Genomic DNA, 15,345 nt, shown 5'->3' with positions numbered 1-15,345 from the left:
TGGGATCCATGACATTATTACAAGTGTTTTCAATGGAGTGGTGAGCACAAGAGGGAAAATGAATGGAAAGTGAGGATGTTGGTTCATTTGTTCAACAAACGCTTATCAAGTGCCTACTATATTTTAGACTGTCCCGGCCTCGTCCAGCAGGAAACAAAGATTCCTGTGCATGGAGCTTGCATGCCAGCATTGTTCACAGAATGCCCTTCAAAGAACATTCTCGAAGGGTCTGGGAGGACAAGAGACTGGCCGGGTTTTTTTGAGCAGAAAGGTGGAATCAAGGGAATTGTTTCCCACAGGCTGGTGAGGCTGGAGTTTGTGGCTGAATCGCGATAGACAGAGGAGAGACTGGAGATGATGCAGGAAGGAGGAAGTAAGAGAGAGAGACACACACAGAGACAGAGACCAATCACACAGAGCCCCCCGCAGCTGTGGAGCCGGCGATTAGCCTTGGAAGCGTGAGCAGCCATGTTCACCTCCAAGACAGTGATGCAACAGTTCATATCTGATGGTCTTCGTTTTCCCCGTAAATGAAGAGACAAGCCGAGAGCAGACCAAAGGAGATTTGAGACCGCAATCTGAAGAACGGAAGCAGGAAGTAGGAAGAGAGCCAAAGGACACAGCGTCAACACCATTTGCCAAGCGGAGCTGTATCCAGCTAAGCAATGAATATGTGTGTGGTGCAGTGCTACTCACGTCTGCACTTTCATTCTCACCAGAGCCCCTCCCCCTCGTGTCTTCCTCAGACAGAAGATGTGTCTTCCTTCTCTGTTCCCAGCCCCCAGCTCTGGTGACTAGAGCAGATACTTATGTGGGGCTCAGATTCCAAGAGCTCGGATAATTTCTTTTACCTCTCAAAGAAAAGCGACAGTTGTTAGGGAGCATCTACCGGCCAAGTGCTCAATTTTATTTACTTAGGTCTCCTTGGAAGAAAAGTTATGATCAACCTAGATAGTATATTCAAAAGCAGAGACATTACTTTGCCAACTAAGGTCCATCTAGTCAAGGCTATGGTTTTTCCTGTGGTCATGTATGGATGTGAGAGTTGGACTGTGAAGAAGGCTGAGCGCCAAAGAATTGATGCTTTTGAACTGTGGTGTTGGAGAAGGCTCTTGAGAGTCCCTTGGACTGCAAAGGAGATCCAACCAGTCCATTCTGAAGGAGATCAACCCTGGGATTTCTTTAGAAGGAATTATGCTAAAGCTGAAACTCCAGTACTTTGGCCACCTCATGCAAAGAATTGACTCATTGGAAAAGACTCTGATGCTGGGAGGGACTGGGGGTAGGAGGAGAAGGGGACGACAGAGGATGAGATGGCTGGATGGCATCACTGACTGGATGGATGCGAGTCTGAGTGAACTCCGGGATTTGGTGATGGACAGGGAGGCCTGGCGTGCTGCGATTCATGGGGTCGCAAAGAGTCGGACATGACTGAGCGACTGAACTGAACTGAACTGAACTGAATCGCAGGGGAGAACAGGCAGCTCACCCCTACTTACGCTTTCTCCCCAATCCCTCCCCACCTTACCCTATTTGATCCTGCAGAAATAGTCAGCTGTCCTCTCTAAATCCTCAGCACTTTATTTTTCCATTAGTATTGCTGTACCAATCAACCTTCAAGTCCAGCATTTGAATCACAGAGGACAGTCATAAGATGGATTTTCTACAGGCAATTGCCTCCTGTTCCTTCAGTCTCATCACCTCTCTGAGTCAGAAAAGGCCTCTTTGCCCTCTGTCTGAGGACGTTCGTCTTGTCTCCTCAGTGACCTTGTGCTCAGTGCAATGATCCGCAGCTCCAGACCTGCCTGACAGACCAGTGTCCTCCATCCACTAATACGTGTACCTCTTAACACAAAGACTTTTTGGTTGAACACAGCTGTCCTGGATATATATTGACACAGATTTCAAGTACCACTTGCTAGAGGGTTCTGCTTAGCTATTCAGATGATTCTCCTCAACTGCCTTTACAGAGTGATACTCATATAACTTGACTGGCTTTCCTTTTATTTATATTTGTGGAACACATACAAATCAATGTGTGGTCCTTTTATTTTCAATCCGTGTCCTTATATTTCATGGTGTCTGTAAACATCATATAGTTGGATTTTTAACCTGCCTTTTAGCTATTTAGTTCCTTAGTATTTACTGTAATTGCTGATATATTTGGGTTTATTTCTACTCTGTTATTTGGAGCCACTCTGCGTGTTCTGCTTCTTTTGCGTCTTTTTCCCAATCCACTTCCTTCCTGTGACTTTTAGAAGGGATTTTTAACTTCATAGCTTCTTCTTTACTGATTTAAAAGCAATAAACTCTTACATTAATATGTCCAAATTTACATTTAACACAATTAAATATAAATCAACATCTCTACCCTCCACCAAAGAAGTACAAGGAATTAGAGTATTTGAACTTCCATAATGCCTTCCTGTCTCTTGTAATAAGCAGCTGGTACTTTCTTTCCACTGTCCTTTATTTAGCAACCTCCTACTCCAAATTAGACACCAGTGGTCCTGTGGCCAGTGCTTATTCCAATATGCTTACATAGTTTTATATTTATTTCTCAACCATACTTTTTTGAATTTTAGACCTTTCTTCTCCCTGAAATAATTCAATGAAGGTGAGTTGATGGTAATTCATCTTTTGTCTCAAGTTATGAATATTTATTTTCTCTTTGCACTTCGAAGAGGTTACTCACTGTCTGTTGGCTTCTGATTGTACTATCAAGAAGTCTATATTGTCAATGCAATTGGATTTTTCTTCTTTTTTTGTAGGTAAGCTGTCTTCCCTTTTAGGATTGTCTTTGTCTTTGCTTATCCTGCTTGAAATGCACTATGCTTTCTCCATCTGAGCATTCGAATGCTTTATCAGTTCTGGAAAGTTCTCAATCACCATCTTTATATATTGCCTCTCTTATATCTATTCTCTTCTGAATACTGAGGATAAATGGTAAAAAAAAAAAAAAAAAAAAAAATTCAAATAGCCTCCTGACAGTTCAGATCAAGACTCGCCACCAAGTAAGTTGCAGAAGTAGCTTTCAGGCTTCAAGTTTCAGAGCTAACTTTGTCACTTTGAATGGTAAACCCATGCATGGTTGGGTATAATCCCGAGAAATTAGGGTCTTGGTGGTGGAAATCTTCCTTCAGTAAGGAACTGCTTTTTTATCTCCCTGGTATCCTGGAGTGTGACAAATCTGAAAAACTTTAAGTAAACATGCTTCATCTTGGGGTTTCCCAGACTGTATCTGTGGTAAAAATTCAAATCTTAAACCTATGGAAGATGAGAGCTGTAATGACAAAGTCACAGGAGATAATATTTCCCCATCTATTCTCAGTCAATAATGGCTAGTTTCCTTTGGAGATGAACAGATTTTTTTTTTTCCCCTATCCTTGCAATGATGAGGCAGCTTTATACAGATCCTAGCTTTGTGCGGAGATTTCACATCTGACTCAGGAGTTACCCTTGAATGGGTCCATGTACTTATTTCCATCACAGAAGACCTATTAATAATATCTTTTCTTGGTCATCGTCAAGATGGACAAAAGATCCCAGTACAGCCGCAGCTTCACCTTTGTCTTATCACTCTGAGCTCCAGCTCTCTATGGATTTCCTTATTTTCTTATAATAATCACAGCACTTCAATGTGTATTATTTATTTTTTAAGCATTTTTAGGCATGTTGTTGGAGGAGGTTTTTCTGGGCTATGCATACTGCAGCTCCCTCCAACGAGCTTGACTGGGATAATTCTGAAGTGTGAGCTGTTCTGTTGTCTGTCTGTCCTCTGTCACTTCAGTTGCGTCCGACTCTTTGCCACCCTGTGTACTGTACCTGCCAGGCTCCTCTGTCCATAGGATTCTCCAGACAAGAGTATTAGAGAATGTTGCCGTGTCCTCCTCCAGGGGATCTTCTCAGGGATTGAACCCGAGTCACTTACATCTCCTGCATTTGCAGGCAGGTCAGTGGCACCCCACTCCAGTACTCTTGCCTGGAAAATCCCATGGATGGAGTAGCTTGGTAGGCTGCAGTCCATGGGGTCGCTAGGAGTCAGACACGACTGAGCGACTTCACTTTCACTTTTCACTTTCATGCATTGAAGAAGGAAATGGCAACCCACTCCAGTGTTCTTGCCTGGAGAATCCCAGGGCCGGGGGAGCCTGGTGGGCTGCAGTCCATGGGGTCGCTAGGAGTCAGACACGACTAAGTGACTTCACTTTCACTTTTCACTTTCATGCATTGGAGAAGGAAATGGCAACCCACTCCAGTGTTCCTGCCTGGAGAATCCCAGGGACGGGGGAGCCTAGTGGGCTGCAGTCCATGGGGTCGCAAAGAGTCGGACAGGACTGAGCGACTTCACTTTCACTTTCACTCACTTCTTTACCACTAGCGCCACCAGGGAAGGCCGGAGGTGTTCCACAACATTTCTCAAAGCTTCCTCCAGGATTGAGAGGAATTCAGCAGCTCATTGTGGAGCTGCTTTAAGGACGCACCCTCTAGTGGCCACTTTCTAGAAGGCATCCCTAGTGATCACCTCTTTCTCTTTTTTAAATTTATTTTTAATTGGAAGATAATTGCTTTATAATGTTGTGTTGGTTTCTGCTGTACAGCAACGTGAATCAGTTATAAGTACACATATATCCTCTCCCTCTTGCACTTCCCTCCCCTCCCCATCCCCCTGTACTTCCCCATTTTCTTGCAGGCTCCCTTTCACCAAAGACCTAAGTGCCCTTACCCTATTTCCAAGTATGTCTGCTTCTTTGAGGCTTCCCTGGTAGCTCAGATGGTAAAGCTGCCTACAATGCGGGAGACCTGGGTTCTATCCCTGGGTCGGGAAGATCCCCTGGAGAAGGAAATGGCAACCCACTCCAGTATTCATGCCTGGAAAATCCCATGGACCGAGGAGTCTGGTGGGCTACATACAGGCCATGGGGTTGCAGAGTCGGACACAACTTCACGACTTCACTTCACTGCTGCTTCTTTGGGGATTCCCTGGTAGTTCAGCTGGTAAAGAATCTGCCTGCAATGCAGGAGACCCAGGATCGATCCCTAGGTCAGGAAGATCCCCTGTAGAAGAGAATGGCAACCCACTTTAGTATTCTTGCCTGGAGAATTCTATGGGCAGACCATGGGGTCACAAAGAGTCATTCACAACTGAGCAACTTTCACTTTCTGCCTCTTTTAGGTATTGCCTGCCTAATACCATGTGCTTCTAGGAACTAGACACGCTTCTAGGTGCTTCTAGAGGAAGCCTCTAAAATATCCTGTTGTGCCTGTTAGAGACCATAGTTTCTTTCAGGAAACAATTCTATCCTGGAAAACACATATGCTCTGCCATTAACAAGGGCCAGGGGGGGCAGGGGGGAACCAGTATATAAGGTGGTACTCTGTAAAAATGCATAGGAATATCTCAAGGGAAATATTTTGAAAGTTTAACAGTTCCCTTAAGCTGGGATTACTGGTGACCTTCCCCAACCTCTTTATACTTTCCAAAGTTTCTATGATGAACATGTATAACTTTGATAAACAGAGAGAAGAATCCACAAATTTAAAAAAGTCATAGCAATATTTTATTAAATTGGGAGAGAAAAATGGCAAGGAAAATGGAGATTTGTTCCTAGACCTCATGTCAAAGTGAGGTATGTGCCCTCTCACTGTGCTTATCTTATAAATCTTTTTTTCCTATTCTTCTTGTTCTGATCTTAATCTGTCTTAGCTAGCTTTTGCATTGGTCCCAACAGGCTCAGCTTACCAGGTTTTATTTTATAAATATACTTTCTTTTGTATCTCCAAACATCTTAGGTATTGTCAAGAACTTTTTTTTTTTCTTTTAACTCTAGAAACTTCACGTGGGTTAGCTCTGCTGGGAAGTTCTTCTGTACCGTGAAAAGGACATAGGCCTGAGATGGCTGAATTTGACTTTGCCCTGCTCTCTCACCTGCTGTGACCTTGAATGAGTTATTTGAATACTCTGAGTCTCAGCTTCTCCTAGTTAATTTGCACTCAAATGATTCCATGCAGTCACTGCCTCTTGAAAACATTCATGGGAGGTTTGCCAACTCAAGCTTCAGAAATACAGAACTCTTTACTACTGGATCAAGAATGCAAACAATAGGGCTTTTTGGGTTACTTCTCCCTGCAGGTCAGTTTTATACTCTAGGTGTTTCCCACGTTTTGTGTCTACTGTCTTCAGTCACCAGGAAAGAATCTGAGTCCTAGAGGAGACTTATTAGTCAATTGTGAGTAACGGGGCTGCTCCTGAACCAGGTGGGCAGCATCAGGTAAGAACCACCAAGGGAATGCCTGGGCAGTACAGTGGTTAGGGCTCTGCACTCCCATTGCTGGGGCATGTGTTTGATCTTGGTCACAAACTAAGATCCTGCATGTCACTTCACTTCAGTCGCTCAGTTCTGCCCAATTCTTTGTGACCCCATGAACTACAGCACGCTGTCCATCACCAACTCCTGGAGTTCACTCAGACTCATGTCCATCCAGTCAGTGATGCCAGCCAGCCATCTCATCCTCTGTCGTCCCCTTCTCCTCCTGCCCCCAATCCCTCCCAGCATCAGAGTCTTTTCCAATGAGTCAACTCTTCGCATGAGGTGGCCAAAGTACTGGAGTTTCAGCTTTAGCATAATTCCTTCCAAAGAAATCCCAGGGCTTATCTCCTCAGAATGAACTGGATGGATCTCCTCTCAAGAGTCTTCTCCAACACCACAGGTCAAAATCATCAATTCTTCGGCGCTCAGCCTTCTTCACAGTCCACTCTCACATCCATACATAACCACAGGAAAAACCATAGCCTTGACTAGACGGACCTTTCTTGGCAAAGTAATGTCTCTGCTTTTGAATATACTATCTAGATTGGTCATCACTTTTCTTCCAAGGAGTGTCTTTTAATTTCATGGCTGCAGTCACCGTCTGCAGTGATTTTGGAGCCCCAAAAAAATCAAGTCTGACACTGTTTCCACTGTTTCCCCATCTATTTCCCATGAAGTGATGGGACCAGATGCCAGGATCTGTCTTCTGAATGTTGAGCTTTAAGCCAACTTTTTCACTCTCCTCTTTCACTTTCATCAAGAGGCTTTTTAGTTCCTCTTCACTTTCTGCCATAAGGGTGTCATCTGTATATTTGAGGTTATTGATATTTCTCCCAGCAGTCTTTTTGATTCCAGCTTGTGTTTCTTCCAGCCCAGCGTTTCTCTTGATATACTCTGCATATAAGTTAAATAAGCAGGGCATGTCACTTGGGAGTAGCCCCCCCCCACCTCCCAAAAAAAAGAAACACAGAAAACCTCATGGTATACAAGGTAAGGTTAGCTCCTAGAAGCATGTGGTATTAGGGGACAACCCTATGCGTGTCTGGGCTTCCCTCATAGCTCAGTTGGTAAAGAATCTGCCTACAATGCAGGAGACCCCGGTTCAATTCCTGGGTTGTAAAGATCCGCTGGGGAAGGGATAGCCTAATCACTCCATTCTTCTTGGGCTTCCCTTGTGGCTCATCTGGTAAAGAATCTACCTGCAGTGCGGGAGACCTGGGTTCAATCTCTGGGTTGGGAAGATCCCTGGAGAAGGCTACCCACTCCAGTATTCTGGCCTGGAGAATTCCATGGACCGTAGATCCCGTGGGGTCGCAAAGAGTTGGACACAACTGGGTGACTTTCATTGCACCACGGGTGTCTACTGCAAGTCCCTTCCTGATCGCCTCTTGGTGAGAGATTTTGAGATAATATATGTAAAATTCATTGATTCTCCTGACTGACATCTCTCCAATGCCTACTGCATGATAAGCACTGTACTAGGCAATGGAGAACCAGCAGAGAACCAAATAGACAAGCAGTCATGTTTTAATGGAGCTTATAGTTCAGAACCTTTATAGTTCAGGACCTTTACCAACAAAGGTCTGTCTAGACAAAGCTATGGTTTCTCCAGTAGTCATGTATGGATGTGAGAATGGACTATAAAGAAAGCTGAGTGCCGAAGAATTCATGCTTTCGAACCGTGGTGTTGGAGAAGACTCTTGAGAGTCTGTTGGACTACAAGGAGATCCAACCAGTCCCCTAAAGGAGATCAGTCCTGAATATTCATTGAAAGGACTGATGCTGAAGCTGAACCTCCAATACTTTGGCCACCTGATGTGGAAAAGCCCCTGATGCTGGGAAAGATTGAAGGTGGGAGGAGACGGGGAAGACAGAGGATGAGATGGCTGGATGGCATCACCAACTCAACAGACATCAGTTTGAGTAAACTCTGGGAGTTGGTGACGGACAGGGAGGCCTGGCGTGCTGACCATGGGGTCGCAAAGAGTTGGACACGACTGAGCGACTGAACTGAAAGTTCAGAAAAACACTGGACTCACAGGAACCACTCCATAAATTCTGGCCATTTAGGTGGCCCGTTAGCATGTGAGTGTGGGAAGTACAGAGAGCTCTTTAGAGGGGAATCCTGCCTTACCCACAGCCAATGGGACCTGATCTCTGCTAGCTGACCTCCAGTGGAAGACAGAAGATTAGATAATTAGTCCCACTGGTGTCACTGCTGCCCTAATCTCACCCCAGAAGAAACCAGGAAGTGCTCAGTTACAGCAGGTGACTAGAATTCAGTCTCTGGGACAGTCCCCAGCTGCGGTCAGTGCCGTGTGGCTGAACTGCATGGGTGACCCTAATGCAAACATGCCCTGCCAGGCTCCCCCCAGTGCTCTCGCTTCCATCCTTCCCCTTGTCCTTCACACATTCCCAGTCATTCCAGTCAACTTACAATGCAAAGCACCTGCAAAGCACTGGACTCCTGTAATGTGCAGGAGACCAAGACAGCTAAGCTTTGGCTACAGTCGCAGCACTTCCAGTCAAGAGCCTCACAGGCCGGGCATAGCTCTTCCTGACTCGGTAGGTACGGTCCCAGTCATCCCTGCTCAGGCTGGGGTCTCGGCTCTTGTGTGTGGGTTGGGGCAAGAAAGCAGAAATGATCTGTCCCCGTTTTCCCTTGAATCCCTCAAAACAGCTGCTCTTCTCCCAGAGGCAGGCTGAACGTGTGGGGGAAATGGTAACACCGACCTGACTCACGGGAGGTGTAATCAGGAAGCCACTGCGCTCCCTGAGGGTCGGATTCCTCAGTAGACAGTTGGGAGGGAGGACCAGACCCCAGGATTTCACAGCAAGCACCACAGAACCTTCAGATTTCCTCAAGGACACTTCTGGGGCCACTAGCCAAGGGGCAAGTGGAGAGGGCTGATGTACACATGGACCCCAACTGCCCTCCCTCACCAACCCCTCCCAATCATAGCAACTCCGCTTTTGAGTGCTGTACGTTTTGCGGGTTCCGGGGGAGATCTTAGTTTAAATAAAAACTGTCCTATCCTATATATGCATATTATATTTATATTTCACAATACATAACATAAAAACATATAAATACACTAGATGATTGCTACAATCTGTTTCATCAGTGACACTCTACGTATGACTTTTTTTTTTCTGTATCTGATGGGTAAGTCAATCAGAAGATGGTCTGTACAGATTCAAAGTTTTAATGGCTGTTAAATCATAAAAGGAAGGATATTTGCACTGCGCATATTCTGTCTACTTAGGGCACTGTCAGCCGGCCATGCACATCTTATTGCACATATAAGCAATGGACAAAGATCTTGAAGACATCTCAGCCACACAAAGGATTCCATTTTGAAGAAAAAAAAAAAAGCATTTTACAAAATATTGAAGTCATTCATATTACACAGCCAACTGCAAGAAAATACTGAAAATTAGTATCAAAAGAAATATTTTAATTCTGAAAAAAAATCTTTCAAAACAAGGATTACAGAGTTTCATATTGCCATATATACATGTTAAAAAAAAATTTCAGGACCCTGCATTCTCAATGCCCATCAAGGTGCAGTCATCTGAATTCCTATTTCTATCATCAACCTTTGACTGTGGCTAACACTGAATACGCTCTTTGTTCCAAGTGTTTTTTTTTTTACATCATTACACTATTTGACAAAACAGGTATTTGTGCAGTACAGGAAAACATTAAAATATCTTTTCAATTAGGTTAAAGTGCACAGTACATTTGATAGGAAGTAACCGCTAGCTGCCAATCCAAACGACTGTTTTCAGCGTCCCCTTCCCACTTGCCCAGACGGGAGGGCAGCCCTGGCATTGGCTGATGTAAGTCTGTGTTCAACGCATACTGTCCTCCTGGTCTCTTTGTGTTCACATCTGTCTTACAACTTGTGGCTGCTGCTGCTCTAAAAACTCAACAATGGCTTTTGACAGAGGCAAAGATGCAGTCAGCATTCACAAGACTTGGAAAGACAAATTCCTGGGAAATCTGTACCTGCAGGGTGAGCGCACACGCTTGTAACTGCCTAAAATAGGCTGTGTGTCTGTGAAGTCTTACATGACTCCCTCAGACCAACACGGATCCCTCTCCTTCGCTGGGTTTTCTCAAGTCATTGTTTTGTTTGAACCTGCTCCCTCCTGGGCCCTTCAGGCTCACAAATACTACTTACTTCACCTTCTCCTGTGCCCACCTTGGTGCCGCATCCATCTGCCCCACCAATTCACAGACTCACTTCTGTGGTTTCACACCAGACATCATGAGTCTTACAGTGTTTTATGGGCTACTCTGAAAGCCACCAGCTAAGCTGCAATAAAATAAGCACATCTACATCTCAGAATTGTTGCCTCTTTTAAAACGGGCAGCTGTAGAAAGCGCTGGTTTCCTGACCTAGGTCCTCTGTATCTCAAGTTATTTCTTGATCACTTTTCAACGAAGCTGCCCTTAAAAAACTTTTTGGTTACAGAATCATCTTTTCCTCCTCTCCACTCTCCTACACCACTTTCTTATTACCTACCTTTGGTGCTAGACTTTTCCCCAGGTTACAGTGCAAAATTACACAACAAGACACATGGCCAACACTCGTTACTTCTTTGTGTTAAAACGTGAATGTTTTGTGCATAGCAAAATAAGTATGAACCCCAAAAAAAAGAATTGTTCACATTTTTATATTCAAGTTTAATATGTCTTTTTTTCCATCACAGCTATTTACAAATAACTTTGGGGTGCTCTCTTGATTTCAGTCAGTTCATTATATCAAGGGACAACAGGGCTGCTGGAATGTAGGAAGCTGGATGGAATGCAGAAATATAAATAAGACCAATGTTCCATAAACCAAAGTGTAAATAATGGCTCCCCAGAAAACAGTTCTTGTCACAGAAGCACCTGCTTTTTTTGCTTAAATTTTTTTTTTGAGTCATATACATCAGAAAACATGACTATGGAGACCTAGAGCTACTTGCACACCAAAGAGGATAGAAAATAACTCAATATTTATAATATTAAAATAAAGTGTTTAACCACAAAAAAGCAGTAATAAAATAGTTTCCTAGTTTACAATTTGCATCCAAAGGATGAATAACAACTCACTAATAAATAATATTTATATAAATATTTTGTATGTCGAAAATAGTTTTGTTTTTTTTTTTAAAGGCAATGGTCTCAAGAAACTTCTTGAAAAATTTGGTGGCGAAAAACCTGATTGAGTTTCATTCCCTCCACCCCCCCTCCCCTACGAAATACACAATGTGTTTGGTTTTAATAGAAACGAATGCCTCTTGCTGCAAAACGGTCGTGCTTGGTGTCTTGGTAATGGCTGTGGGTGAGCATGGAAGGGATGAAGGAGGCTGAAGAAGGCATTGATGTGCTGCTCTGTTCTTCACAACCAGCTCCCTCATGGGTTTTAGGTAATTAATTACCTGTCTCACCTTAATGTCGGAGTCAGTTACGAAAGGTAGGAAATCTTCTCTCATGTTCTTCTGTCGATTCAACTCGAGTTGGGGAACTGACGAGCAGGGAGGGGGAGGGTGGGGGGGGACAGGTGCTGAGAGCAGAGTCCAGGGTCTCTGACCAGACAAGCGGGACCCAAAGGAGAGAGTTGTTCTCATGTGAACAGAGCCTTCGTTACAGTTACGTCTAGCAATGCTTGAACAGTAATGCCCACTTTGACCAGGCCTTTCTCTTCAAGGATGTGATGGGGTAGACACAGTTTTTCCTAAAAGGAAGAAGAACAAAGCATTGATTTTTAGATGACTGGAATCTCATGATAAAACCTCGAGACACCACTGATAGGAGTTAAGTCCAGCTCTGTCATCTGCCTATTTGATCACCTCAGATTGCTCTCTCCCTAGCTTTCAACCGAAACAAAGACCGTTTCTGTGTTGGCAAAGAAAACAATGATTTTTTTCCACAAGTGAGGGTTGCTCTAGAAAGACTTCCAGGCATCCTGAAATGTGCAAAAGATCTAAACATTAAAAAAAAATCCTTGACACTAATTAACTGAGCTATATACAGTTGGAAACCACCCACCAGAAACATATTAGCTTATACTCTTACAAAGCAAAGTTGCAGACAGCCTCTCACACATTTTAAGGGAACCTGAATACTCATTTATACAGACCACACAAGGTTCTACTGACCATAAACCTTTACAAACCTTTTTTTAAACCGGCCATTAATCTTGAGTTAGTTCATTTTATTTCCCATGATCTCTGGAATGGAGGCATCCTTTCTCACAGTTTGCCAACAGCCTTATAAATAAGTAATTTTAACCACAGCCTTTAATAGCCTCCCTTTTAAGACTCTTTTATAAAACTGTCAGAGACACAAATGTCCTGCTACTTTCTCGTGCTGTATTTTTGTTCTTGGGAAATGTCCAGCACATCCTACTCAAGGAAGATAATCAAGGCGACTCACTCCCTGTGTGTAGCACCCTGCATGCTCAACTGACGGTTTACAAAAGAGCAAAGACAAAATACTTTTACACTTCTGTCGTTTGACCCTGGGCTAATACCATACAAGGGAATCTCCTTCCAGAGACTGTCTGCCTGACGGAGAAATGACTCCACAGCAAACACTCCCTCTCATGTATCCGAAGATGGTGTGTTCTCCACAGTCCAGTAACCACTTTTTTTTCCAAACTGGAGTATCATTGCATTACAATGTTGTGTTAATTTCTGCTGTACAACAGAGTGAATCTGCCATATGTCTGTGTATATAGCCCCTTCCTCCCACCCTTCTAGGTCATCACAGAGCACCAAGCTGAGCTCCTGGTGCTGTACGGCAGACTCGCACTCGCTATTTCACACATGGTAGTGTTTATATGTCAACCCTAATCTCCCAGTTCATCCCACCCTTCCCTTCCACGCAGTGTCCATGTCCCTTCTCCCTGCCTACGTCTCTATTCCTGCCCTGCAATTAATAGGTCCATCAGGACCACTCTTCTGTACTTCACATATATGCGTTAATATATGTGTATTATTGGTTTATTTTTTCCTTTCTCAGTGGCCATTGTTTTTAAGAAGAGTTGAAATGAAAGCTGCATTAAGTCCCAGGTGGTGGACACAGTGTTTAACTTGAAGCCAACTGGGGTCACCGCTCAGAACTGCTTCCTTTCACGTGACCTTTCCTGGAGGAACCAGATCTTCCTGTTGCCTCAATGCAGGAATCTCCGTTAAGTTATCCCAAGTACAGGCTTTCTGCTCTTACAAAGATCTTTAAAAGACACATGCAAGAACCTGTTCCACAACCTCGAAATGTCTGTAGATTCTAATCTCGCAGTCTTAGCATCCCCCATCCCTCTCACTTCCCCAACTTACAGTAAACTTCAGAGTGTCTCAAACTCTGACTCCAGGCTTTAAGTAATGGCTATTTGTCAATATAAAACAGCTGATTCTTTAAAACACAATTTGAACAGTTATTTCAAGCGGCTGGTGTGCATCAAATAGGATTATCTTGTCATCAATGTTGTGTTTGGTGGAGAGGCAAGCTTATGCTGCTCGCCAACTTAGTAGCCAAATGTCAACTTGAGAAAGAATAGGAGGTTCTGTCGAAGTTATGACCTGGGCCCTAGGCCACAGTGGATTGCTCCTTGCGCCACAGCCTGAGGTCAGTGTGTGCCCAACACCTGTTTGCCATGGCTTGTGAATCTCATTTCATTGCTAAGACTAATACCACAGGGACAGGAATGTATTTTCCTTATTCTTACGGTTTCCACAGAATCCAAGTAGGAAATTATAAATGCCTACTAATTATGGTTAAGCTCCTAGTGCAAGGAATTCCTTGGGAAAAAATCTTCACTTTATACCAGATGCCAAGAACAATTTGAGATGAATTGAAGAGTTAAAAAAAAAAAAATCCCCAAACACTCCTTCCAATCAAATATAGGTATGTATTTAATATTTTCTCTGAAAAGCAGATGGGGATGAAAATGTGATATCCAAATCACAAAAGATAAAAACAACTGATCACCTGAAAGTGTAAAGCTCCTGTGTATCAAAAAACAAACACTCAATTAAAAGATAAACAAACTACAAAAATCAGCTGTATCAAATTACAAAGGGATTATATTGGCACATAAGCTCAACAAATCATTGCAAAAAAAACACTAAGAAATCAATAGAGCACTGAGGAAGGAACATGAATAGAAGTTTCAAAACAAGGGCTTTACCCAAGGCATTTTGAACAAGATATTCTGCATCTTATCCTCAGTGTTCACCTATGTTTAGCAGCAAATATTCTTGAATTCTACAACTAATAGTTGGACAAAGCCTAACCTCTGTGTGCAACATGGCTTCAACAGGGCTGTCCTGAGTCCTGCCTGAGCTGTATGTCTCCATCAGTGACTGCCCAGTCCCACTGATGAGTGATGGCTCCAGTGTCTGCAGAGTTGAGTTTCCAAGATAGAAGTCATGCTTGGGAAGGGCTGGGGCTCCAGGGAAACAGGATGGGAAGATATGAGGCCTTGGCTGCCTGCTGACAGGACACTGGAGTTGTCACACACCAAGTGAGCTCAAAGTCCTCCCACAGAGTTCAAGATTCTCCCTTCCACCCTTGCAGCTGGTGACAAGGAGCAAACAGAAGATACAAAAGGTACCCCTTGCATCCTTTCTGGCTTTCTCTTTTCATTTAGACTTCCTAAGAATCCCTGAGGTGCCCTCCGATTACATTATGGGGTTGGAGGTACCCAGGAAGATAAGCATCAGATCATAGAAACCTCATAAAAACAATCAGAAGTTGTAGTTATTCTATTACGGGACTAGGAGGATATCTCTGATGCGAATTATAACCTGAGGTGCTGGTTGACAGGACGAGTCTGCCAGAAATGCGGAGGCGCTTCAAGGGTGGCCAGAAGGCCATTTCGGTCACACTAGTCCTATCACTGCATATCCCACAGGGAGGGAATCCCTGTAGACGTTGTGATGGGAAGGAACTGCTGTGAATTTATAGCTGGATGGGAAATGATTTCACCTTAACCTGTGTAATAAACTTAAGAGAGAGAGGTGAACATTTACACTGGGT

The 15,345-nt window shown here is 43.7% G+C and overlaps 1 protein-coding gene across 1 annotated transcript in view; it reads right to left on the bottom strand.

Annotated features, from left to right (window-relative positions):
• Positions 1-9,501: 9,501 nt before the first annotated feature.
• Positions 9,502-15,345, bottom strand: part of LRCH1 (leucine rich repeats and calponin homology domain containing 1) — a 219,366-nt gene continuing 213,522 nt past the window's right edge. The window contains exon 19 of the mRNA XM_069601308.1: positions 9,502-12,040. Coding sequence (XP_069457409.1) covers positions 11,930-12,040 — 111 coding nt within the window. The 3' untranslated portion in view covers positions 9,502-11,929. The remainder of the gene's footprint in view (positions 12,041-15,345) is intronic.

This window comes from Ovis canadensis, chromosome 10 (assembly GCF_042477335.2).
Source record: "Ovis canadensis isolate MfBH-ARS-UI-01 breed Bighorn chromosome 10, ARS-UI_OviCan_v2, whole genome shotgun sequence".
Classification (NCBI taxonomy): Eukaryota; Metazoa; Chordata; class Mammalia; order Artiodactyla; family Bovidae; genus Ovis; species Ovis canadensis.
The sequence above is the reverse complement of the archived record's forward strand: the minus strand, read 5'-3'. Positions and strand labels throughout refer to the sequence as shown.